The sequence below is a fragment of the Esox lucius genome, chromosome 14 (assembly GCF_011004845.1).
Source record: "Esox lucius isolate fEsoLuc1 chromosome 14, fEsoLuc1.pri, whole genome shotgun sequence".
Taxonomy (NCBI): Eukaryota; Metazoa; Chordata; class Actinopteri; order Esociformes; family Esocidae; genus Esox; species Esox lucius.
This window is the reverse complement of record NC_047582.1, coordinates 1,650,257-1,677,553: the sequence shown is the minus strand read 5'-3', so window position 1 is coordinate 1,677,553 and position 27,297 is coordinate 1,650,257. Positions and strand designations below refer to the sequence as shown.

At 41.8% G+C, this 27,297-nt stretch overlaps 1 protein-coding gene across 7 annotated transcripts in view; it reads left to right on the top strand.

Moving 5' to 3' along the window:
• Positions 1-27,297, top strand: part of ptpn13 (protein tyrosine phosphatase non-receptor type 13) — a 151,613-nt gene that overhangs the window by 10,698 nt on the left and 113,618 nt on the right. For all 7 annotated transcript variants that reach the window (XM_034296911.1, XM_034296908.1, XM_034296907.1 and 4 more), the window contains exons 3-5: positions 16,622-16,788; positions 23,986-24,051; positions 24,435-24,620. In XM_034296911.1, the coding sequence (XP_034152802.1) occupies positions 16,622-16,788; positions 23,986-24,051; positions 24,435-24,620 (419 nt within the window). The remainder of the gene's footprint in view (positions 1-16,621; positions 16,789-23,985; positions 24,052-24,434; positions 24,621-27,297) is intronic.

The following is a 27,297-nucleotide window of genomic DNA, read 5'->3' as shown; positions in this document are numbered from 1 at the left end:
AGTTTGATTTGACATGTCAAGTAATTAAAATCTATTCTAAAATGTTGCATGTGCAGAATTGGCATAAGAAAGCCAACTTAGCAAAGTTCTGCAAAAGCAAGGTGTTGTAAGAGCACAATGTGACAAGGCAGAATTGTTAATTGATATTTATCTGCACCCTAAAAAATAATTTCTTGGAGGGTCCTTTACGGGTTATTCAAAGAACCTGTGAGAATGGTTTCTCAAAGAACCATTTGAAGAACCTTTTGGGGTAGACTTGAGAGTTGTTCATATCGTTGTCGTCTTGTGATGGTTTTCATTGGATCTAACAAACAGATTCCTGATAAAAATAAAGAAAATAAAGCAATTGCCGTCTAGTCATACACAATAATGTCTTCAATAGCATGTTCATAGCACTTAATATTTCATAACAAGAGATTTTGGGCAAATGTATTAAACGACAGGAAAACAGAGCACACAGCTACAATAAGGTTTGTAACCTGTAAGTTGATGATAACATTTCCACAGGTGCCAAACACTTATTATACCCTAAATTCCAGAAATATTTCTGTTCCCACGCCAATCAGCCGCTTGGCCGTGGCCAAGAGGCCTGGCTCTCACTTGGTGTCAAGCCCTGGACTTATGGCGGGTTTGCGTTACGTGCTGTGATAATGCGCCATATTGTGCTATTTAAATAGCAGCGTGTATCATCTGCTTAGCTTTTAGTCTTCTCGTAATGGTTTTCATCCGATCTAACAGAGATCCCTGATGAAAAAATTATGAAAATAAAGCAATAGCGCAGGGAAGCAAAGACTCACAACAGAAAGAGTTGGAATGACTGAACGTGATTCAATAGAAAAACGAAGCTCTGAGACCGAGACACAGCCTCCGAATTCTCCCAAATCTTTGTATAAAACGGTAGATAGTTTTGACAAACTACTTACACTGGCTTACAGTTGCAGTGTCACAAGTGTAGTTGGAGAAGGAGCCAGTCACATTTGAGGAATAAATTCATTTTATTACTCAAGTTCAAATGCCGTATTATAAACAAACTGAGCCTGGCGTTGTTGCTTATTTTATTGGCAGAAAAATATTGCCTTTTTGATTGTTTTATTCCTCCCTCCCCACCTGAGCCCCTCCTTAAGTACTTGGTACCAAAGGTATAGTGGAAACAGGAAAGTCTGGAGCCAACATTAGCATAAATCACCGGTGTATCCCTGGTACTGGAAATGCGGTATTACTGCTTCAGATGCGGCAGTTCTGATCAATATTGGACAAAACACGTATCTCCCCATTCACTATTCAAAAACCTTGTAACTCCATTTGAGCTTGATTTTGGTAAAATATTAATGATATAATGACACATGCAATATCTGTCCATTTGTGAATGGACAGATATTGAATACCAACACAATACCAACTTTGAATGTGCTGTGTTCAATCATTTCCTGAAAAGTTGTGATTTTAGAGATATGAGGCTTCCGCCCCACAGCGACGATATACTTCTTGGATACTCCAAGAACCTTTTCTTAGAGTATGACCAACCTGGGCAATGCTGAGCCAGTATTCAACCACTTGCAAGTCAGTGACCACTATTCCAATACTTGGGCCTCTTCTTTTCACACTTCATTTGTTTTCTATATCCAAGTTGATACTGTGTCAATGAAGTGGTTCCCCCTAATTCTTTGGGTTACTTCAAGTTATTATTTAAGTATTTGCAACTTCCGGTACGCAATTAGTGAACACTAAGAGGCTGTACCCACTTTAATATACATTTTCAGACAGTGGCCAATAGGCCATTGTGCCTATTTTAACAGTTTTGGTCAATAGGTTTGCCCTACAAACAACCAGAGGAGCAAATTCTAGAGCATTTTAATGTAGCCTAGGCCGCAGGTCGATGATCGACTTTGTTGTCGTCACATCTGACCTGCGGCCGTATGTCTTGGACACTCGGGTGAAGAGAGGGGCGGAGCTGTCAACTGATCACCACCTGGTGGTGAGTTGGATCCGATGGCGGGGGAGGAAGCTGGACAGACTCGGCAGGCCCAAGGGAGGCTGGAGATATTGAGACCGAGTGGACCATGTTCTCCACCGCCATTGTCGAAGCGGCGGCTCGGAGCTGTGGCCGTAAGGTCTCCGGTGCCTGTCGAGGTGGCAATCCCCGAACCCGGTGGTGGACACCGGAAGTAAGGGATGCCGTCAAGCTGAAGAAGGAGTCCTATCAAGCCTGTTTGGCTTGTGGGGCTGCAGCCCGGGTGGTTGTGGAGGCAAAAACTCGGGCCTGGGAGGAGTTCGGTGAGGCCATGGAGAAGGACTATCGGCTGGCCTCGAAGAGATTCTGGCAAACCATCCGGCGCCTCAGGAGAGGGAAACAGTGCCCTACCAACGCTGTTTACAGTAGAGGTGGGCAGCTGTTGACCTCAACTGAGGATGTCGTCGGGCGGTGGAAGGAGTACTTCGAGGATCTCCTCAATCCCGCTGTCACTTCTTCCATTGAGGAAGCAGAGGATGAGGGCTCAGAGGTGGACTCGTCCATCACCCGGGCTGAAGTCACTGAGGTGGTCAAGAAACTCCTCGGTGGCAAGGCACCGGGGGTGGATGAGATCCGCCCTGAGTACCTCAAGTCTCTGGATGTTGTGGGGCTGTCTTGGTTGACACGCCTGTGCAACATCGCGTGGCGGTCGGGGACAGTGCCTCTGGGATGGCAGACCGGGGTGGTGGTCCCTCTTTTTAAGAAGGGGGACCGGAGGATGTGTTCCAACTATAGGGGGATCACACTTCTCAGCCTCCCCGGGAAAGTCTATGCCAGGGTTCTGGAGAGGAGAATACGGCCGATAGTAGAACCTCGGATTCAGGAGGAACAGTGTGGTTTTCGTCCAGGCCGTGGAACACTGGACCAGCTCTATACCCTCTACGGGGTGTTGGAGTTGTGTTTTGTGTTTTGTGGATTTGGAGAAGGCATTCGACTGTGTCCCTCGCGGCATCTTGTGGAGGGTGCTTGGGGAATATGGGGTCCTGGGTCCGCATGCCGGCAGTAAGTCAGACTTGTTCCCAGTGCATGTTGGACTCCGGCAGGGCTGCCCTTTGTCACCGGTTCTGTTCGTAATTTTTATGGACAGAATTTCTAGGCGCAGCCAGGGGCCGGAGGGTGTCAGGTTTGGGGACCACACAATTTCGTCTCTGCTCTTTGCAGATGATGTTGTCGTGTTGGCCCCTTCTAACCAGGACCTTCAGCGTGCACTGGGACGGTTTGCAGCCAAGTGTGAAGCGGATGAAAAACAGTACCACCAGAAGGGTGGCTTGCCCACTTCAGGTTGGTGGAGAGTGCCTGCCTCAAGTGGAGGAGTTTAAGTATCTAGGGGTCTTGTTCACGAGTGAGGGAAAGATGGAACGGGAGATTGACAGATGGATCGGTGCAGCTTCTGCAGTAATGCAGTCGATGTATCCTCCACATCGAGAGGGGTCAGCTGAGGTGGCTTGGGCATCTTTTTCGGATGCCTCCGGAACGCCTTCCTGGGAAGGTGTTCCGGTCCCGTCCCACCGGGAGGAGACCCTGGGGAAGACCTAGGACACGCTGGAGGGACTATGTCTCCCGGCTGGCCTGGGAACGCCTCGGTGTCCCCCCGGAAGAGCTAGAGGAAGTGTCTGGGGAGAGGGAAGTCTGGGCATCCCTGCTTAGACTGCTGCCCCCGCGACCCCGCCCCGGATAAGCGGTTGAAGATGGATGGATGGATGGTTTAAATTATGTAGTAAACAGAAGCCTTTATCTAGTGTTCATTGCAGGCCTTCATTCAGTTAAATGTTTTTACATTAGTCTGACATTTTGTTTTTTTACTTGGTGTTTAACACGAGAATCATACAGAGAATTATACTGTGTAAGCAACTGCATATTGACGTATTTACAATATACAGTGGGGAGAACAAGTATTTGATACCCTGACGATTTTGCAGGTTTCCTACTTACAAAGCATGTAGAGGTCTGTCATTTTTATCATAGGTACTGTGATGGTAATTCCATCGATCTACACTCTTAAAGGAGTAAGAAACGGAGACAAAATTCTCTAGGCACCATTTTAATATAATTTGCAAATGAGAGAGACATGTCAACCGCTTACAAACATAATCGTCTGAGGAGTCTCTAACTCCATACATGCACAATCCGTATATATTACATAGAAAAAGGGGTGTGTTAAGTTGTTTCCCATCTGCCTTGTCAATGAAACACATTTCCTCTGTTCTATCACATGTCCTAGGTTTCAAACAAGTCACATGTTGTCCTCCCCCATCTGGTTAACTTTCTCAACCCTTGAGGGGAACATAAAGGGTTAAAGTTAATGGTGCCTTTTCTGGCAATCTTCTATCTTCTACCGGCTCCCCCCAAGGATGTGTCCTCTCTCCTCTTCTTTTTGTTTTATACACTAATGAATGCCGCTCACAATATGATGGTAGATAGATCCTAAAATGTGCAGACGACTCGGCCATTGTGTCTCTTTTAAATGGAAGTGCGACTGACCATGGACCAATTGTGAACGATTTTAACGATTGGTGTAAGCGTTCCTTTTTAAATATGAATGTCTCTAAAACAAAAGAATTAATTATTGATTTTAGGAAACAGAGCCTCCCTCTACCCCTCACTATCATTGATGGTAAACCGATTGAGATAGTTAAAGAATACAAGTACCTTGGCACAATAATTGACAGCAAGCTATGCTTTGAGTCACACACTGATGCTGTTTGCACCAAAGCCCAGCAGCGTATGCATTTCTATCGTAGATTGAGGAATTTTAACATTGATCATACTTTGATGAGAATGTTTTACTCTTGTTTTATCGAGTCTGTCTTAACCTTTTGTTTTATCTGCTGGTTTGGTTCCTTGTCCACAAAAAATAAAAAACGACTAGAGAGTATTGTGAGGACGTGTAGTAAAATTGCAGGCATTAACTTCTCCCCCCTTCCTCACACTTATTCCAACCGAGTAGCGAAGAAGGCCCAAGCTATTGCAGCTGACCCTAGTCATCCTTTGTGCTGCCAGTTTAAGCTACTTCCCTCAGGCCGTAGGTACTCCATGCCCAGATGCAGGTCAAATAGATTTAGAAACTCTCTTATCCCGACTTCTATCTCGATTTTAAACAAATTGTCAGAACTGTTTTAAGATGTTTTTATTGTATTGTTTTCTAAATAGTGTGTTTTAGAGGCTTAGAGATTGTGTGCTTCTATACTATGGTGTATGTGTGTTGTGTTTTTGTGTTTTTTTTTCTGCTTGCTGTACAAATAATTGCCCCTCGGGGACAATAAAGTATCCTTGATAAAGACAACCTACAGATAGGTAGATGATTAACCCTATACTCTGCTGTGACCAATCAAGAATTCCCCCTAAGACAAACACCAGATCCCCCTCTCCTACATTCCTAAGGAACAGAAAGGACTGACACCCTTCTTTGTCTAGGCAGGAGGACATGGCCCAAATACCTAATAATCCTCTGATATTATACAGACGTATGTCACAATCAAAGTAAAGATTTACATACCAGCTAATGGAAAGACAGACATTTCTCAAATGCACCTTAATTTAAAACTTCCATAACAGTACACTTCAACTGTGAGAGACGGAATCTAAAACAAAAATCCAGAAAATCACATTGAATGATTTTTAAATAATTAATTTGCATTTAATTGCATGACATAAGTATTTGATCACCTACCAACCAGTAAGAATTCCGTCTCTCACAGACCTGTTTGTTTTTCTTTAAGATGCCCTAATGTTCTCCACTCATTACCTGTATTAACTGCACCTGTTTGAACTCGTTACCTGTATAAAAGACACCTGTCCACACACTCAATCAAACAGACTCCAACCTCTCCACAATGGCCAAGACCAGAGCTAAAGCTGTGTAAGGACATCAGGGTATCTTAACATTGTGACTTTTCTTTAATTGCTTTTATAAGAATAGTTCATCCAAAAATCATATTTCGTGACAGTCCATTATTCAGCTCTCTCTTATTAGCATCATAGCATTATTAGCATCGTACATATTAATGAGTGGAAACTGTACTTACTTCTATCACAAAGCTACATTGCAAGCGGAAAACTACTCTAAACCACTCCAAACTAAGACAAGTGTTGTTCTTTACCTCAAAGAACATATCGATGTTGTATTCCTCTAAAAGTTTACATTTTCACAATATAATTCTCATTTCAAATAAACTGCTACTTCCTGTGTTTACCGGTCAGTTTAACAATCCACACGTTTGTTTGGGAAGAGAGGGTATACACAGTAAATGAAAGTTAGTATACGCTGGCTAGAAAGCAAGTTATTTTGTATTTGATGTTCACCTCGGACCGCCAAACTTTGCTTGAGAGAGAATATTATGTCTGACAAAAAAAAATTAATCTAGGGATATAGCCTTACTTGTTCTAGCAATAATACACCGATGATGAATTTACCAAATAGAAGCTTGGAGAGTAGCTACGGAGCTTGTACATAAGTGTAAACTAGCAGCAATTTTTGAAAGTTAGGTAAAGCAACCGATCTTAACATAGCTTGTTGAGGTTAAAGTTCATGCTCAACTCGATGACATCACTAACGAAGAACAGAAGCTGTGTATGGTGGCTATAGGAAATAGTTCGCTAGTGCCTGTTTGAATTCAGCAAACCGCTGTTTCGTCAGTGTACAGTTTAAAAATGTATGCTACCGTGACCGATTACTGAATGTAGTTTGAAGTGATTTTGGATTAACTATCCCTTTAAGTAATCTTCTCTTTATCTTAATAGACTTATGATTGATTTCAAAGTCTTTTGATAATGTGCATAACTGAAAGGAAATACAACATTACTTTTAGTCCTAATGGAATGAAGGGTCTTGCATTTTTTGCAATTGTAGCCTCCACAAAATAAAGAACTTTCTTCAAAATTCAAAAGATACCATTGTTTAAAAAACCCTGTGAGTCCCAATGCTCTATAAAATTTCAACAATGTAACTTTTGATGTAGATCAGCTACTTTGATCACTTTCTCTTTCTTGCATGAAATCTTGAGGGTATGAAATCTAGGAAATGTTTGTTTTGGTGTTATTCAGGAAAAATGTAAGCTATTTTGCTGATAGGACATTGGTATTGATTTAAACCAATTCTGCAGCAGTACATGTGCACCAGAAACATTGGCTTATACCAAGTCTGCTGGGCCATTTTGGAAGATTTGTACTGTACTCCTAGCATTAATGACCAAAAGACATTTGGAGGGATTTTTTTAAGCTAATGTGTCCAATATTTATTTGGTTACTGTCTGCAATACAAATCTAAAATCATAACATAAATGTATTCTATTAAACAAAATGTACTGCTGTAGTAACAACCACATCAACTAAGTTTTCTTTTAACATTTAAAAATAATAAAAAATGCAGACCCCTTCCCCAAAATGTGCTTTTGAAATGGAAAATTGAAACAATATGATCTAATGTACTGTGCGAAAGTATTTGGCAACTTTAGAAACTTGTTGAAGCTGTGTCTCTGGGCATTGTGTGTATTATCTCATAAAAACAATATCATTAGAATGAGGTAAAGGCAAGTTTTTGTATTGGACATTTTATACACAGGGGCAATTCAAAATGCTGTACATTATTAGGCCTAAAAAGAAAAAACAAACATCATGCATACTATATAGGTGCTGGCCATGTAATTAGAATATCATCAAATAGTTGATTTATGTCAGTAATTCCATTCAAAAAGTTAAACTTGTATATTATATTCATTCATTCATTACTCCCAGACTGATATATTTCAAATGTTTATTTCTTTTAATTGTGAATATTATAACTGACAACTAAAATCCCAAATACAGTATCCCCCCGAAAATTAGAATATTACTTAAGATTTTTAGAAATGTTGGCCAACTGAAAAGTATGAACATGAAAAGTATGAGCATGTACAGCACTCAATACATAGTTGGGGCTCCTTTTGCCTGAATTAATGCAGCAATGCGGTGTGGCATGGAGTCGATCAGTCTGTGGCACTGCTCAGGTGTTATGAGAGCCCAGGTTGCTCTGATAGTGGCCTTCAGCTCTTCTGCATTGTTGGGTCTGGCGTATCGCATCTTCCTCTTCACAATACCCCATAGATTTTCTATAGGGTGAAGGTCAGGCGAGTTTGCTGGCCAATTAAGAACAGGGATACCATGGTCCTTAAACCAGGTACTGGTAGCTTTGGCACTGTGTGCAGGTGCCAAGTCCTGTTGGAAAATTAAATCTGCATCTCCACAAAGTTGGTCAGCAGCAGGAAGCATGAAGTGCTCAATAACTTCCTGGTAGACGGCTGCGTTGACAGAAAACACAGCAGCAGATGACATGGCACCCCAAACCATCACTGACTATGGAAAATTTACACTGGACTTCAAGCAACGTGGATTATGTGCCTCTCCTCTCTTCCTCCAGACTCTGGGACCTTGATTTCCAAAGGAAATGCAAAATTTACTTTCATCAGAGACCATAACTTTGGACCACTCAGCAGCAGTCCAGTCCTCTCCCAGGCGAGACGCTTCTGATGCTGTGTCTTGTTCAGGAGTGGCTTGACACAAGGAATGCGACAGCTGAAACCCATGTCTTGCATACATCTGTGCGTGGTGGTTCTTGAAGCACTGACTCCAGCTGCAGTCCACTCTTTGTGAATCTCCCCCACATTTTTGAATGGGTTTTGTTTCACAGTCCTCTCCAGGGTGCGGTTATCCCTATTGCTTGTACACTTTTTTCTACCACATCTTTTCCTTCCCTTCGCCTCTCTATTAATGTGCTTGGACACAGAGCTCTGTGAACAGCCAGCCTCTTGAGCTAAGACCTTTTGTGTCTTGCCCTCCTTTTGACAGCTGTCAAGTCAGCAGTCTTCCCCATGATTCTGTTGTCTACAGAACTAGACTGAGAGACCATTTAAAGGCCTTTGCAGGTTTTTTGGGTTAATTAGCTGATTAGAGTGTGGCACTAGGTGTCTTCAATATTGAACCTTTTCACAATATAAAAATTTTCTGAGATACTGAATTTGGGGTTTTCATTAGTTGTCAGTTATAATCATCAAAATTAAAAGAAATGAACATTTCAAATATATCAGTCTGTGTGGAATGAATGTCTACATTATACAAGTTTCACTTTTTGAATGGAATTACTGAAATAAATCAACTTTTTGATGATATTCAAATTTTGTGTCCAGCACCTGTATATTCTTTTAGCATAAATCACAAAGCATACAAATAAAACATTGCATTTAAGAGGCAGGGCTTGACCACAAAGATGGCCCGTGCCAGTAAAAGGTAAAGTCTGGACTAATAAAACTAGCAAGTGACTGTCCTGATCGGGCAATTGGAATTGAAAAAAATAACTGCATTATAACCTTGACATCCTCTAATTGTTTCGTAATCTGGTACACTCACAAATAACTACCTTGCAGTTCTTTGCACGCACCAGTCAAGAGTTGAGCACTGATGTGACACGTGACTGGCTGATGTTGTTTTTCAATAAAACTTTTAAAAAAGATGGCAGCAAAGGATAACTCGAACAAAAGCCAACATTTTACATCAGTGCGAAAATGTATTTACCTGTTTTGACTTCGATGGAACTCAGATACACTGTGTCGTCTGTCGTAAGTTCCCGGCTAGAGCTGACACGTGGGTCTTTTTACAACTTTCACAAGCAGTCCCTAATCAGCCATGCCAATAGCACCTGGACTGCATGACAGCCAAACGGGTGGCTGACAATCAGTCTTCAAGGCCCTTGACCATACTGGTCAGGAATTTAAATGCAAATGCCCATTGGGTGATTGTACAACCGCATACCTAGTAACTAAGACTGACCAGCTATTCGCCTTGTTCCCCTGGGGATGAATAAGTTTGTTTTGTTTAAAAGTCAAATGTTTTGGTTTTTCTTTTTATTATTTTTTATAATTAGAAATGTGATGAAATAAATGTTATATTTGTTTTTTTATATCCAGAATGCATTTCATAAAGGATTAAACATGTTAAGTAACAAAAGTATTTGGTTATATGTTTTAATGCTGATGATAAATTGCAACTTTTGGAAGGAGGGACAGTAAAAGAAAATTGGGGGCCAGTAGTTTGTTTTTATGTTGAGCCCTCAGAGGGCTAAATGTTTTTTAAAAGATGAATGAAAGGCATTAGAAAACAAATGTTTTTAGCTTAGATGTAAAAGTGGTCAACTTGGAGCACCTCTTTTCTAGCAGTTACTCTGCGCAGCATAATAAGTAAATGCTGCCTCATTAACATTTGTCCTACAAATAAACATAGATACAATAAAAGGAATGGGTGTTGTCCAAAAGGAAATTGATATCTTGTTAGAAGGTGTAAAGAATTGTAATGTAAAAAAATAGAACCTGGACATTTAGAAGACAGAAAATGCAAAAAGCTGTCTGCATCTGAACTTTAAAATCACTTCCTTGAGTGTCAGAAGGAAACCCAGTGAAGCGCTTGCTCAGTATGTCATCTGGCCCCAAAATACATGCGTTGACTGAAGAAATGTCTGTCTTTGAAAATAATTATCCTTCACTGCATGTAAAGATGATTATAACCTACTTTTAGCAACAGCCTGCAGATGCTACATTCAGAGTATTAGTTTGGCCACTACAGAGCCCTGGTCTCAACATAGTTTTGCATTCTACGTGAGGACACACCCATTCAAAAAAAAAAAATATATACTTTTATTCAGGGCTCTACAGTGCAATAATTGAAATCACATATGCGCTGATAATATAGGTGTACGGATATATTATTTTTGTTTTCGCAAATGCGCGATTCCCAATTTTTACCCAGAAAACCATGGTTGTAGTGTTTCTGCTGTTTGTGTAAATATCACAATCTACATGATAAAATATTGTTAATGGAATGCAATAATAAGAAACCTGTCTGAAACCAATCTGAACAAAAGCAAGAGGATTTACAACTATCAACATTCACGGGCTAGACGTGGGATTGAGAACTCATTTGGTATGATGGCCGCAAGGTGGAGAATTCTAGGCAGACCGTGGGAATTCCTACCAGACAAATGTACACATGTGAAGGCCTATACAGATGCTGCCAACACAGCTGCAACAAAGTATATGCCACCTAATTCCAAAGACTCTTTTGGTCAATGGCGAGGCACAGCCAGGGAGTGGAGAAGACAGGTTACAGAGGGAGGCAACTTGGCTGATGCAGGGAGAGCCTCTAGGGCTGCTGTTGGAGTCTGCAATGACCTGATGAGGTTTTTCATTTGCCATGGCAGGATACGGTGCTGAGGGATAGCCTACTGAGCTATCAATGAATTATGGACATACACATTTAAAGAACCTCTTTATTTTGTTAAATATTTGTATGTATGATTGTAAGTGTAACAAAGTATTGCAAACAGTGAAAAGAGCTTATTTAAACCTATTTAAAATGCAGAGAGTGCATTCAAGTATTTTGTTCAAACATGCACTTTCTCTGCATTTTGAATCAAATAATGAATAAAATGTAAAAATATTGAATCGAATAACTCAAAAGGCCAACATCCATAATGTATGCAAATTATTTTGACTCAAATCACAAAGTTATTTAGTCACTTTGAAAAGGATTACTTTAGCCACATCGGGGTGTGTATTCTTTCCCCACCTCAAATAAAAGCTGATGGATTTTGAACTTGGCTAGACCTTTTGTGTTGTGGCAGTTCGCGGATCAGTTCACCTATGGTGTGACAAAATCTAGCAATATCATCATCAAACTCTGAAGCGGGCATGGCATGTCTCTCTTCCCTTTTTTCTGCTCTGATCCAGAAGGTTAAGTTGAGCTGTAAGGTCAACGTTCTTCCTAATTTTCTTTGGTGCTCTCTAAGAGGATGAAGAAGAGTCGAGGCAGGATGTACCTGGAGAGACTCCTAGGTTGTTTTTGGTGGACAGGTCTTTGGTAATTAGATATGGCAGGTTCTAATGGTTGTCTGTTCTCAGCTTCGGGGTCAACTGATGCAGCAGGTGGAGTTATGTTTGAGTCCAAGTCTGTTTCAGATGACTGTAGGATTGATGAGCTACTGGTGTACTCCATCTGCAATGACAACATGTTGCTATTCAACAGGGCTACTCAACCTAAAGTGGGGAGGGGGGCATAACATAAGCTTGCAGTACATGACTACTGAAAATAAACAGGCATATGCCTGCTTTCAAGTAATTTTAAACTTATGCCACAACATAACTGTCGTTGTATAAAAGTAATCTTTTTATTTTATCATTATCTCCATCTCTTCTTAGCTCTCTCCTATCCTCTTCCACTATGGTCTACTCTGTCCTCTTCCATGTCCCCTGTTGGTTCTCTATACCATTCTGTCCCTCACTGTCAAGACTCTTGTCTCTTCCCTGCCTACTAAAGTAATGCATTAACTTATAAAAACAAGTATAACCTTTAAGAGATGGTTATAATAATTTTCTCCTAATAAGGTTATTCAGGTTCAAGGAAATACATAATTTCATTCAACTTTAAAGTTGCCTGTCCCCGCTCCCCCTTTCACTTTTGTGTAAAACTATGAACTCATCTGAAGAAAAATCACGTTGACGCATTTAATGTTGGATGAACAACTAACTAGCATGGCAAAATAATACTGTTACTGTTAGCTAGCCAAACCTGCTTTACATAACTAATGCATGGCAAAATATCGCTATTATTGTTAGGTAGCCAAACTTGCTTTACATAAAACATATTTTTCTACAGATACAATTGTGGCAGCTACATATAAATATAACTACATTTAACTGAGTAGTTAGCTAATTAATGCAGCAATGCAAACAAACAACTGGTAAAATGAACACAACAGAATCACTGGAGTATACACTTTTAGTACTTGCAGTTTAGTTTCTCAGACAACATGACTAAAATGTTCTTTTACTCCCAGTCCATTGGGATAACTCAAGTGTATTGAGAAAAACATCAACTAAGTTTAGTTTTTGTTTCCTTTGTTGCTAATAATAATCTTTAGTCTTTACTGGCCAGTTAGCCAACTTTGTAGTAGAAGTAATTAACAATGAATTTGCCAATTAATAAAACTGAACTTACCTTGTGTCCTCGCCAAAATTTGAGTTGGTTTCACTGTGTTTTATGTGCCCGGACAGCCAAGAAAGCATTATATAAGACTGAGGTGCTTTTTTCCTTCCTTTTACTCTTCAGTTCCTTCTTTATTCTTACATATGTGTCCCTCATCAGCTTCCATCTTTTCTGGCAAGTTGCTGGCTCTTCACCCAGAATTTCTCCTATTCTATCAAAAGTTCCTAGATTTGATTTGTTGATACAGGAAGTCAAATTTGGCCAGAATTCCATACTTTCTGTAAAACCCTCCCTCCGCCATCCAACCAATCATCGTTTGGGTGGCTCTGTGGTTCAGGTACGCATAGCTACGTGTTTTTAGATTTTTGGAGTTGGTGCGCGTAGCCTATTCGGCCTGGCTGTCCTGGCCTGTGTGGCTCAGCGCTGTCCGCGGATCCTACGCAGATGCATTTGACATTGAAGCCTAAATCAGCCTTAACAAGGTAATGGAACTTTATAAAGATGGAAAAAAGTTTTCCAAAGCCTTTCAAATGCCAGTCAGTACTGTTAAAACATTTATTAAGAAGTGGAAGATTCTGGGATCTCTTGATATCAAGCCAAGGGCAGGTAGACCAAGAACGTTGTTTCAAGGAATACAATACAACAGCTCTTAAGGGACAGGGGGAATCTTGTGGAAATTGATGGCAAGATGAATGCAGCATGTTATCAGAAAAAACTGGCAGACAATTTTACAATTCTGGAACTATAGAAGAACTTCATGGTAGAACCCAAAAAATCTAGGAAAAAATACAAAAAAAGAAGGAAGTCAATGTTGGAAAGGCTAAATTGTTTATTGTTGTTTGTTGTTCTCGTGATCTTGCCAATGTAGATGCCTTGCAGCGCTCTGCTTCTGAAATGATCCCGGTGGGGTATGACACCGTGTGGAAGACTGAACAAAACCACTTTGGAGCGTGAATGCGCCCCATGAGTGCCTGGTGTAAATCCAGCATTATTCCTAGTTTGCATATATCCCTCCTCACCACCTCTTTGATCTCATTGCTGATGTGATGTAAACGTAGGGCCATAAAAAGTGGTGGTAGATAAGTTTTCTCCCTTACTATATTAGTGCTTTAATTGCTCAGAAAAGTGTTGTATTTCTTTATTAATTCCAATCAAATAAATATAGTGTGCTCAGTTTTTAAGATTAATTGTATGTCTCTCTAGATAAGAGCATCTGCCAAACTGCTAAATTTTTATGTTTCTGTTCTTTCTGAACCTGGCAAAATTCTAAGAGCCTTGCTGGCACCTTTCACTGGCACATATTCTGGGAATCTATATGAAAGAGTGAAGATAGATTGTATAATAAAACTTTTCCAATTACTGAAAGGTTAAACTACATTGAAAGTAAAGATTGGTTACACTTTTACCACCGCAATATTGAATACATTGTGGCCTAATACATGTGTGCATTGCTCTGGAATGTTGAGTGAAGGATTTGCTATGAGAACCAGATGTTACTGAACTTATTACACAGCTACAGAACATTCTCCTACCGCCATCATCAACAACAAACATCAGCATTGAAATGCATGCTCTACTATTTACTTGGTTAACCAATGGATATTCCGTAGAATGTCTGTTAGCTAATGGGAATGCCATAGAATGGATTTTTTCCAAAACCTGCATCTTGTTTACTTGCTTAAAATGTTACTTGTGCCCTACTTTCATTAGTTGTTTCATTAAGTTACATCTTGTTGTAAAAATAAGCCATTTGGCCTCGCAGATGTTACTGTCAGTATAGAGTTCAGTAGGCTAGTCGTACAATCCACTCAACCCAGCCTGGACTTTGAAATGAGTTGATTCTCTAGTCCCTGTGTATTACATTACTTTTGACCAGACCATGACTTAAAAGAACCATACTACATAGGGTGTTCATGGATAATCCATTGGTCAATGGAAGTGTACTATGTATGGAATAGTTTGCCATTTGAGTCACGTTTTATTTTGTTATGGCTGTGAAAGAGCAACACTGTGTCCAAACACTAAACCCTCACTCCAGTGAGGTCGTATAAGACCCACTATAGGAATGGTGTGTGTATGTCTGGTTTGTTAGTTCCATATATGTTTGTTAGTTATCATGTTTGTTGGGACAGATTTATTAAGCTAGGATAAGTAATTACTTTGGTTGAGGGTTGATTCAGTGATTTGCCTACAAAACCATACCTAAAGATTCAAATTTATGGAGGCTTATTAAAAAAGGCCTGAGCATAAATATCCCAACTTTGATTCATTATTTCTGTTATTCTTTTAGTTTCAAATGCAAAATATGTGAACTCTCATAACCGGTTGACTCATTTAGTATGAAATGAAACCTGTTAACTGCTAATTCAGAATTTCACAATGCTGCCTGGCCTCTTTTCTGCTATTTTTAGAAAGCCAGCTACTGTAACTAGTCCCTGGCCCTATGCCCAATCTGGCTCTCTGCCTGATCAAACCATGATTATCTGGGTTATCTGATGGGCCTGCCTCACTGCAGTAGTCCAAGCTTGTGTACTAGGTGGTACCCTGCCCTATAGTGCACTGTATTAGGGAATAAGGGGATATTTCAATTTGATCTTTCAGTCCATTCAGTGTTTTGATACTGTTGAATTCCAGAAATATCTAGTATGGGTGTTGCCATCCAACTATAGCTTGTTTTTATACTTGATACTTTGGTTCCGATGCAATATATTTTGTGATTGTCAAGATTCTATATTTGTGAGTTTGAATGAGCTGCTACAACTACAAGATGTCTGCTGCAGAGGGAGTGCAATGAGAAAATACACCTACCATATCACTAGTAATAACATACATAATTTTGGTTGAGTAAAATTACACTGGCATTCAACTTTTCCATTAAAGTACTTGTAACATAGACATTCAACATTTATTTACTTTTATTTGAAAACATTGTCTTTTCTCTTCCTCTCAAAGGAGCAAAATATCACTCGCTAAAAGAAAGGAATTTTGCAGATCAGCTCAAATATTCTATTCTGGGTCATTAAAGAAAACTATGTCTTTGGTATGATTTGTTTCAATGATATAGAGTTGTATTTTGTCTGTTGAGTTCCTTTTGAGCTAGATGACCATGGTACAATGATTGAACCCTTAGCTTTATGAGCGAAACAGTCCATTATCCTGACAGAAATGTCATGGTGAATGGAAACGCCTCTCCTTTCAAATGTTTGTGTACATTAGATTCAGTTTAATTCTGAAATTCTGTACATTGAATTGACAGACTACGTATTTATAATGCAGTGTAAGACTTTCGCCTCATATGATTGTCTCTGTGATTGCTTCTAACTAGTTGTGATTTTGAATCATTTGAAAATGTTCTAACAATGAGACACATACCATTATGAATAAGAGAGAGCCCTACTCTGTGTTGTAGGCTACTAGCTTGCTAGCTTTTATTTTTTGGATCACATTGTAATGGACAAGGGTTTGGTATAGATTATCAACCATTAGAAGTACTGCTACTCCACTTGGAGCGAAGCTGCACCTTTCAGTATGTGCTTTTCTAAAATGAAAAGATTCAAAATTCTCCCCTCCTGTGTTGTAACTTGGTCCTTCTCCCCTGCCCAGACCCTTCGGCCCTGGGGTTCATCATCTCACCATGGTCCTTGCTGTTGATGCCCTCTGGCAGCATCTCCTTCACTGATGAGAATGTGACGCAGAAGGACCTGAGGGCTTTCACGGCACCCGAGGTCTTGGAGGGAGTCACCCTCTCCTCCCTATCAGACATTGAGAAGGTACGTTATATTATTGGGATTCAAAATCCTTAGCATTTATTTTTTCATTCTTCGTCAACATCCTGGGAGCAGTTAGGGCTAACTCCTTTGCTAATTAACCAAATTACAGATTTTTCTTACTGGTTCAGGTATTCGTTCAACCTTTGCTTTGCTAGTAACCAGTGTGCTGCCCGGCCACCCTGGTTAACTGCACAGTTTTATTTTTTTGTCCTTAAATATTATGTTTTGTGTTCAGAAATACTGTACTTGTTTGTTTAATTATCAATGCACAACAAAGTCTATGTCTGATGTTTATGTAGAAAATCTTTATCCCTGAGCAAAGGGATATTTTAGTCCTGAGCTATGTGTTCACACTTGCACATTTGGAACTGGGCTGGCAACAAATGTAGCCCAGGGCTAACTGGTTCTTATCCGGAGCAGGGTTAACACCGACTTTTCAGGGCTAGCTACATAAACAAGGTGACAAAATAATCAGTGTGAAATGGGGTCGAGAACAAAAGTCTAGAGTTCCCAGTTCGATCATGAAAGCTGTACTTTCATTTAATTTCCCTATGCCTGTGACACTGTAGACGCTGTAGATCTATTTTAGTCCTTTCACTGAGCAAACCTTTGCTGTTGTAGTACACCCGTGTATCAGAGTGAAGTAGCAACTTTAGCTAGTTTTGAAGTAATTCTAACAAATATGTTGAAAGACAAAGGTCTAGAACTAGAACTTTTCATTCAGCACAACCAGATGTCTGCTGCAGAGGGAGGGCAATGAGAAAATACCCCTACCATATCACTAGTGATAACGTACATGAAATTTAGGTCCGCTGGGCCAGCTGCTTGGATCTATTTCAGTGCGTGACAAAATTATGTAATGTCGAGAATACATTTTCTGACGAGGTAGTATGTCCACATCGGTCCCAATACTGGCATACTAGCTTACTATTTACAAAACAGTACGTACTTCACCATCATCCGTAAAGTGCATACTTGTAGTGCGTAATATGCGATTTGAGATTCTGATAATGATTTAGATTTCCTCGTAGTTCACATAGTGTAGTGGTTAGCTATTCAACTGTTATTGTATGGATGACCATCTACCGTAATCTTTAGAGACTATACGGAGATGGACTAGCTACCAGCAAGCTCTGTGGTCTTGAGGGATTATCCCTGACCGTCAATGTTTTGCCCGGTTCGATTCTGATGTTTTTGTCTCAAATATTTATCCACTTGATACATCTCACAAAAATATATACCAATCAGCCATAACATTATGACCACTGACAGGTCACATGAATAACACTGATAATCTCATCATGGCACCTGTCAGTGGGTGGGATAAATTTGGTAGCGTGAACATTGTCCTCAAAGTTGGTGTGTTAGAAGCAGGACTTTGACAACGGCCAAATTGTAATGTCTAGACCACTGGGTCAGAGCATCTCCAAAACAGCAGCCCTTGCGGGTGTTGCTGGTCTGCAGTGGTCAGTACCTATCAAAAGTGGAACCAGGGAGGGAAATGCGTTGAACTTTCGACAGGCTCATGGGGCTGCCAAGGCTCATTGATGCACATGGGGAGCGAAGTCTAGCCTGTGTGGTCTGATCCAACAGACGAGCTATTGTAGCTTAAATAGCTGAAAAGGGAAATGCTGGTACTGATAAAAAGGTGTCAGAACACACAGTACATCGCAGTTTGTTGTACATGGGGCTGCATAGCCGCAGACCAGTCAAGGTGCCCATGCTGACCCCTGTCCACTGCAGAAAGTGCCTACAGTGGGTACGTGAGCATCAGAACTGGACCACAGAGCAGTGGAAGAAGGTGGCCTGATCTGATGAATCATGTTTTCTTTTACATCGCACAGATGCGTGTGCGTGGCTTACCTGGAGAACACATGGCACCAGGATGCACTATGGGAAGTAAGCAACCCGGCAGAGGCAGTGTGATGCTTTGGGCAATGTTCTGCTTGGAAACCTTGGGTCATTCATGTGGATGTCACTTTCACACGTACCACCTACCTAAGCATTGTTGCAGACCATGTGTTCCCTTTCATGGCAACGGTATTCCCTGATGGCTTTGGTCTCTTTCAGCAAGATAATAAGCCCTGCCACAAAGCAAAAATTACAGGACTTAAAGGATCTGCTGCTAACGTCTTGGTGCCAGATACCACAGCACACCTCCAGAGGTCTAGTGGTGTCCATGCCTCGACAGGTCAGGTCTGTTTTTGTGGCAAAAGTGGGACCTGCACTAATATTAGTCTGGTGGTCATAATGTTATGGTTGATCACTGATAGTGAACTACAGGACACGTATGATCTCTGTAATTGCAAACAAAGGTTTCTGTACCACATATGTTCTGCTTTTCTGCTGTATCAAATACTTATGTCATGCAATAAAATGCAAAATAATTACTCCGAAATCATACAATGTGATTTTCTGGACTTTTGTTTTAGATTCCGTCACTCACAGTTGAGTACCTATGATAAAAATGACGGACTTCTACATGCTTTGTAAGTGGGATAACCAGCAAAATCGGCAGGTTATCAAATACTTGTTCTCCCCACTGTACATGACACATTATTTGCATGCCAGAGAGACTGGAACATTTGTAGCATGTCAAAGATAGAAGTTAAAATATATTTTTTTATTTGTCTGTTAGCTCTTTTGGGATACTCAAGTGTTAGTCCTTAGCATAGGGTTAAACCGTAACCCAGGATTAAGCAGCTCTTGTGTAAACACAGGCTCAGATAGCCCAGGGGGTAAGAAAAATCCAGTGTGAAAAGGCAAATGTATACTTTCACATTAGCAGCTAGGGGTAAAAACCTGTATGATTAAACAGAATCAACCCAGAATCTCTGCGTAAATACAGTGGGGCAAAAAAGTATTTAGTCGGCCACCAATTGTGCAAGTTCTCCCACTTAAAAAGATGTGAGGCCGGTAATTTTCAACATAGGTACACTTCAGCTATGAGAGACAGATTGTTTTTCTCCAGAAAATCACATTGTAGGATTTCTTATGAATTTATTGGTAAATTCCTCTGTAAAATAAGTATTTGGTCACCTACAAACAAGCAAGATTTCTGTCTCTCACAGACCTGTAACAACTTCTTTAAGAGGCTCCTCTGTTCTCCACTCGTTACCTGTATTAATGGCACCTGTTTGAACTTATCAGTATAAAAGACACCTGTCCACAACCTTAAACAGTCACACTCCAAACTCCACTATGGCCAAGACCAAAGAGCTGTCCAAGGACACCAGAAAGAAAATTGTAGACCTGCACCAGGCTGGGAAGACTGAATCTGCAATAGGTAAGCAGCTTGGTGTGAAGAAATCAACTGTGGGAGCAATTATAAGAAAATGGAAGACATACAAGACCACTGATAATCTCCCTCGATCCGGGGCTCCATGCAAGGATCTCACCCCGTGGGGTCAAAATGATCACAAGAACGGTAAACAAAAATCCCAGAACCACACGGGGGGACCTAGTGAATGACCTGCAGAGAGCTGGGACTGAAGTAACAAAGGCTACCATCAGTAACACTACGCCGCCAGGGACTCAAATCCTGCAGTGCCAGACGTGTCCCCCTGCTTAAGCCAGTACATGTCCAGGCCCGCCTGAGGTTTGCTAGAGAGCATTTGGATTGTCCAGAAGAGGATTGGGAGAATGTCGTATGGTCCGATGAAACCAAAATATAACTCTTTGGTCAAAACTCAACTCGTCGTGTTTGGAGGAGAAAGAATGCTGAGTTTCATCCAAAGAACACCATACCTACTGTGAAGCATGGGGTGGAAACATCATGCTTTGGGGCTGTTTTTCTGCAAAGGGACCAGGACGACTGATCCGTGTAAAGGAAAGAATGAATGGGGCCATGTATCGTGAGATTTTGAGTGAAGAACTTGCACAATGGGTGGCTGACTAAATACTTTTTTGCCCCACTGTATTACAACCCTCAACATTGTTCACAATTCATAGTGCCTATTATCTGTATTGGTTAGTTAAGGATATGCTAACTTCTAATGTCATACAATAGAAACCTTGATACATGTGTTAAATATGAATTAAACACGATACATTTCAAAGAATGAATAACCCACAGGCTGCAGCCTATTCGTAGAAATAACATTGATTAAGTTGATAAAATTAATTTTACCCAAATCGTGACTCTTCCAGTCTCCTATCTCGCAGTGGCATTTGGGGTCGCCGTTGGTTAGTTTCTTTCGTTTTTTTCTGAGGAGGCTCAGGCATTGGCGGTGGCAGTTCAATATCTGAATCAGATGAAGACACGGCAACCGACCTGTCGATTTCGGGATCTATTTCTGATCATTCATCTGGCTCCATCTCATCTAAATTTTGCCGCATCTGCAATGCTGTCAGGGTGTCAAATCATCACGTTTGGTTTGCCATTGTGAACTAAACGCTGTGAACACGCTGTGAACTAAACTAAACACTTCAGTCACATGCATAGGTGTGTCTGGGTTGATGAGGGGGTTATTGCCAATTCATCCATTGTTGTCATTGCTATTCCCTTGCTATTCATTAGATTCGATTAGACTAGGTTCCCGAGGTAGACCTAGAATCTTCAGTAAAATAAGCAGAGAAAAATCAAAGAGAGACAATGTGTGTGTGCCTTTTCTCCTAAAATAAAAAACGTAACTTGTAATATCTTTCTTGAATTAGTGAGTTGTGACTGCTAAACAATATTCTTGGTATTTTGTTTAGTGAATACGTTTTTAGGATAATACATTCGTAGATTTACATTCAATTAATTAGCCTACACAATAAGCTGAATCTCCTATTGAAAAACGGTAATGTGTGATAAGTAGCCTATATCGTTTGTATTATGTTTCAATAATTGCCTAATTAAGCCATTTGTAAGTTTTTTCAAATTCAACCAAGGTCTGATCATCCTTCCGGGAATATTGCACATTCCTCCATTGACATCATGCATTCAGTGAGGGGTGATTAGAGCCTGGGTACCATTTGGGTACCAGCGCTAAGTGGCGTGGGCTGTTGGTGGATTAAGTAGGAAAACAGGGTAAAAAAAAAAAGGTTTTCTGTTCATCAGTTTAGAATTCGGACAACGGAACAATGTGATATATGCCTATTTAGGAAAAGTTATTGTAGGAGGAGGGTGTAGCTTTCAAAATGGCAGTTGTCAATTAGTTGACCCTAATTGCTCCCCAGGTCTTTGCTGTTTGAGAATGCTAGATTTGCCATGTACTATGTACAGGGAAGATATGTGGCAGTTGTGAATTGTGAGGGGTTTGTAAATTGCACATTTGTGAAATAGAAATATTTTGCTGTTTCTCTTAAAGCCTGTGGTAAGATCAGACTGTTCTTAAGACATTGAAAGGCAATGATGTTGGATTCATTGGCGATGCCAGCGTTATTCAATCCTTCATCAAGCCCAACTCTGAAGGGAATGCGACTGCCCTACTCCGGGCTCAGGCAGCTTGGCTGTGGAATAATAAGGATACTGCAGAATTTTAAAACAGAGGAAAATGGGAAAAATTATGGAATGAGCTAGCTGTACTGAAGGCCTAGACAGTACACTGAATGTATTATTGAACTCCTGGCAGCATGCTTACCTCAGAACAATTTCTGTGAGACACATTTCACCTTTAATCGCTACTTTAAGCTGTGTTTCAGAAAAGAACTAAGGGTCAGAGTGCTGATATACACTCACCTAAATTATTATTAGGAACACCTGTTCAATTTCTCATTAATGCAATTATCTAATCAACCAATCGCATGGCAGTTGCTTCAATGCATTTAGGGGTGTGGTCCTGGTCAAGACAATCTCCTGAACTCCAAACTGAATGTCAGAATGGGAAAGAAAGGTGATTTAAGCAATTTTGAGCGTGGCATGGTTGTTGGTGCCAGATGGGCCGGTCTGAGTATTTCACAATCTGCTCAGTTACTGGGATTTTCACGCGCAACCATTTCTAGGGTTTCCAACGAATGGTGTGAAAAGGGAAAAACATCCAGTATGCGGCAGACCTGTGGGCGAAAATGCCTTGTTGATGCTAAAGGTCAGAGGAGAATGGGCCGACTGATTCAAGCTGATAGAAGAGCAACTTTGACTGAAATAACCACTCGTTACAACCGAGGTATACAGCAAAGCATTTGTGAAGCCACAACATGCACAACCTTGAGGCGGATGGGCTACAACAGCCATGGATGTAGCACAAAATTCTGGGCCCTGTACATAGGCGGTCTCTGAGGGCCCCTCCCCACTTTATTCAAGATTCAAACATTTTTGAGGGCCCCTCTACACATTAGGGCCCTATATACTTAGTACCCCTTTTCCCCCCAGTCCAACTCCCCTGACAACAGCAGAACACCGGGTACCACTCTTCTCCACTACAAATAGGAAAAAGAGGCTACAATTTGCACGAGCTCACCAAAATTGGACAGTTGATGACTGGAAGAATGTTGCCTGGTCTGATGAGTCTTGATTTCTGTTGAGACATTCAGATGGTAGAGTCAGAATGTGGTGTAAACAGAATGAGAACATGGATCCATCATGCCTTCTTACCACTGTGCAGCCTGGTGGTGGTGGTGTAATGGTGTGGGGGATGTTTTCTTGGCACACTTTAGGTCCCTTGGTGCCAATTGGGCATCGTTTAAATGCCACGGCCTACCTGAGCATTGTTTCTGACCATGTCCATCCCTTTATGACCACCATGTACCCCTGCTACTTCCAGCAGGATAATGCACTATGTCACAAAGCTCGAATCATTTCATATTGGTTTCTTGAACATGACAATGAGTTCACTGCACTGAAATGGCCCCCACAGTCACCAGATCTCAACCCAATAGAGCATCTTTGGGATGTGGTGGAACAGGAGCTTCGTGCCCTGGATGTGCATCCCACAAATCTCCATCAACTGCAAGATGCTATCCTATCAATATGGGCCAACATTTCTAAAGAATGCTTTCAGCACCTTGTTGAATTAATACCACGTAGAATTAAGGCAGTTCTGAAGGCGAAAGGGGGTCAAACACAGTATTAGAATGTTGTTCCTAATAATCCTTTAGGTGAGTGTATTAGTAAGAGGAGTATGTCATGTCCTCCTCTATAGGCGGACTGCTACTTTATTTAAGGATACTTGACTGTTCCTAAATGAGATTAGATTTTGGCATCAACTAAATCTAAACAACCTTTTTTGTCTAATTATTGGAACTGCTAATCCTATTTTTTTGTATTTTCCACAGATGCACATGTACTCCCTTGGAATGACCTTGTTTTGGGGAGCGGACTACGAGATTCCACAGAGTCAGGTACAAACAAGCGGTGCTAGCATTGTGATAACATTTATTTTAAAGTAGAAAAATATAGAACCTACATAAGGACTTTACAACACATTTATAATCCATGAATAATGTGTTTATAAACAGCAAATAGATATTTTATCAATCGTGGCACATAAATACTTTATAATCAGGTACTGAAATACCTTGAACAATTTCCTCAATTTGGGCCTTAATAAGTGATTGTAATTGTTGAAGTCTATGTATGCTCTCCTGCTCATACAATATAATTATTGTTTTTGAGAGTATGATGTATTTGCTTGTTTCCCACTGTAATTAATTTCTTGAAAATTAAAATTAGGTGCTTTTGAGTGTCCTTACCTTATCCACTGTCTAATGTATTGTCAACTCAGCCGATGAAGTTAGGGGAGCACCTGAACAGTATGCTGCTGAATATGTGTGATGACACCACCCTGAGCCGTATGTCTGTCCGCACTGTGCTGGATGCCTGCAGCACACACATAAGGAGTTCTAGCTGTGAGCCCTCTTTCACACACATCAGAAAGCTGGTACGACTGGTGCTGGGCAGCCTCTCACAGGTAAACATCATCAGCTGCAACAACAGTGCATTTCATCACTGATAACATTTCCAAATACTTTTGTTGTGTTATTGAGCTGGGGTTTATTTTTCTTGTCATCTACCTGAGCTGGGATATACACCAATGAACCATAACATTATGAGCCCTGACAGGTGATGTGAATAACGTGGATAATCTCGTTATCATGGATATATTATGCAGCAAGTGAACATTCTCTCCTCACAGTTGATACGCTAGAAGCAGAAACAATTAACAAGCACAAGGATCGTAACGACTTTGACAAGGGCCAAATTGCTTGATGACTCAAAAACTGCAGCCCTTGTGGGGTATTCCTGGTCTGCACTGGTCAGTACCTATCAAAAGTGGTCCAAGGAGGGAAAAGCGGTGAACTGGCGACAGGGTCATGAGCGACCAAGGCTCATTGATGCACGTGGAGTGCGAAGGCTGGCCCTTGTGGTCCGATTCAACAGACAAGCTACTATAGCTCAAATTGCTGAAAATGTTAATGCTGGTACTGATAGGTGTCAGATCACACAGTGTATTGCAGTTTGTAGCGTATGGGGCTGCGTAGCCACAGACCAGTCAGGGTGCCCATGTTGACCCCTGTCGCCAGGGGGTCAGCATTGGTGCCTATGTCAGCCAAGTCAATAGTGAATACTGTCATTAATAGCATAATTTCTACACTGCCTCGTTTTCCCTTATTACATTTTTTCTAATGCATAATTTCACACTCATTCACACACAAACAAGAAACCAAGAAAGCCTAGTTCAGCCGGCCCACAATAGAAAATGTTGTCACCTCGAAATTCAAACCTAGGTCACTGACGTGAAAGGCTGTGTCGTTAACCACTACACCACAGAGCTGTGCTGGCCATTTTAACAGCGTATTAGCCAGTACTAAGATTCACCATTATCTACTAATTTACTGGGATTGTCATAAGAATTGAGCAATTGCTAGCAAGATTGAAGATGAACTATTCCATGCCAGAAACAGTCGCAATATAACCGTATACAGTTTCAGGTTTCAGCTAGCAAAGTTTTTGTGAATACAGAATAATTCACAATGCGTACCTAGCTTCGCCTGCGAGGAGATACGAACTCGGGACCTATACAACCCCGCTTCTCTAACCACTACGCTATTTAACAAGGAGTCAGTCAGTCAGTCATTCAGTCGCTCACTCACTCAATCGCTCAGTCGCTCACTCGCTCGGTCAGTCTCTCTCAGTCGCTCAGTCTCTCGCTCTCTCAGTCGCTCAGTCTCTCGCTCTCTCAGTCGCTCAGTCTCTCGCTCTCTCAGTCGCTCAAGTCTCTCGCTCTCTCAGTCGCTCAGTCTCTCGCTCTCTCAGTCGCTCAGTCTCTCGCTCTCTCAGTCGCTCAGTCTCTCGCTCTCTCAGTCGCTCAGTCTCTCGCTCTCTCAGTCGCTCAGTCTCTCGCTCTCTCAGTCGCTCAGTCTCTCGCTCTCTCAGTCGCTCAGTCTCTCGCTCTCTCAGTCGCTCAGTCTCTCGCTCTCTCAGTCGCTCAGTCTCTCGCTCTTTCAGTCGCTCAGTCTCTCGCTCTTTCAGTCGCTCAGTCTCTCGCTCTTTCAGTCGCTCAGTCTCTCGCTCTTTCAGTCGCTCAGTCTCTCGCTCTCTGTCGCTCAGTCTCTCGCTCTCTGTCACTCAGTCTCTCGCTCTCTGTCGCTCAGTCTCTCGCTCTCTGTCGCTCAGTCTCTCGCTCTCTGTCGCTCAGTCTCTCGCTCTCTGTCGCTCAGTCTCTCGCTCTCTGTCGCTCAGTCTCTCGCTCTCTGTCGCTCAGTCTCTCGCGCTCTGTCGCTCAGTCTCTCGCGCTCTGTCGCTCAGTCTCTCGCGCTCTGTCGCTCAGTCTCTCGCTCTCTCAGTCGCTCAGTCTCTCGCTCTCTCAGTCGCTCAGTCTCTCGCTCTCTCAGTCGCTCAGTCTCTCGCTCTCTCTGTCGCGCTCTGTCTCTCGCTCTCTCTGTCTCTCGCTCTCTCTGTCTCTCGCTCTCTCTGTCTCTCGCTCTCTCTGTCTCTCGCTCTCTCTGTCTCTCGCTCTCTCTGTCTCTCGCTCTCTCTGTCTCTCGCTCTCTCTGTCTCGCGCTCTCTCTGTCTCGCGCTCTCTCTGTCTCGCGCTCTCTCTGTCGCGCTCTCTCTGTCGCGCTCTCTCTGTCGCGCTCTCTCAGTCGCTCAGTCTCTCGCTCTCTCAGTCGCTCAAGTCTCTCGCTCTCTCAGTCGCTCAAGTCTCTCGCTCTCTCAGTCGCTCAGTCTCTCGCTCTCTCAGTCGCTCAGTCTCTCGCTCTCTCAGTCGCTCAGTCTCTCGCTCTCTCAGTCGCTCAGTCTCTCGCTCTCTCAGTCGCTCAGTCTCTCGCTCTCTCAGTCGCTCAGTCTCTCGCTCTCTCAGTCGCTCAGTCTCTCGCTCTCTCAGTCGCTCAGTCTCTCGCGCTCTGTCGCTCAGTCTCTCGCTCTCTCAGTCGCTCAGTCTCTCGCTCTCTCAGTCGCTCAGTCTCTCGCTCTCTGTCGCTCAGTCTCTCGCTCTCTCTGTCGCGCTCTGTCTCTCGCTCTCTCTGTCTCTCGCTCTCTCTGTCTCTCGCTCTCTCTGTCTCTCGCTCTCTCTGTCTCTCGCTCTCTCTGTCTCTCGCTCTCTCTGTCTCTCGCTCTCTCTGTCTCTCGCTCTCTCTGTCTCG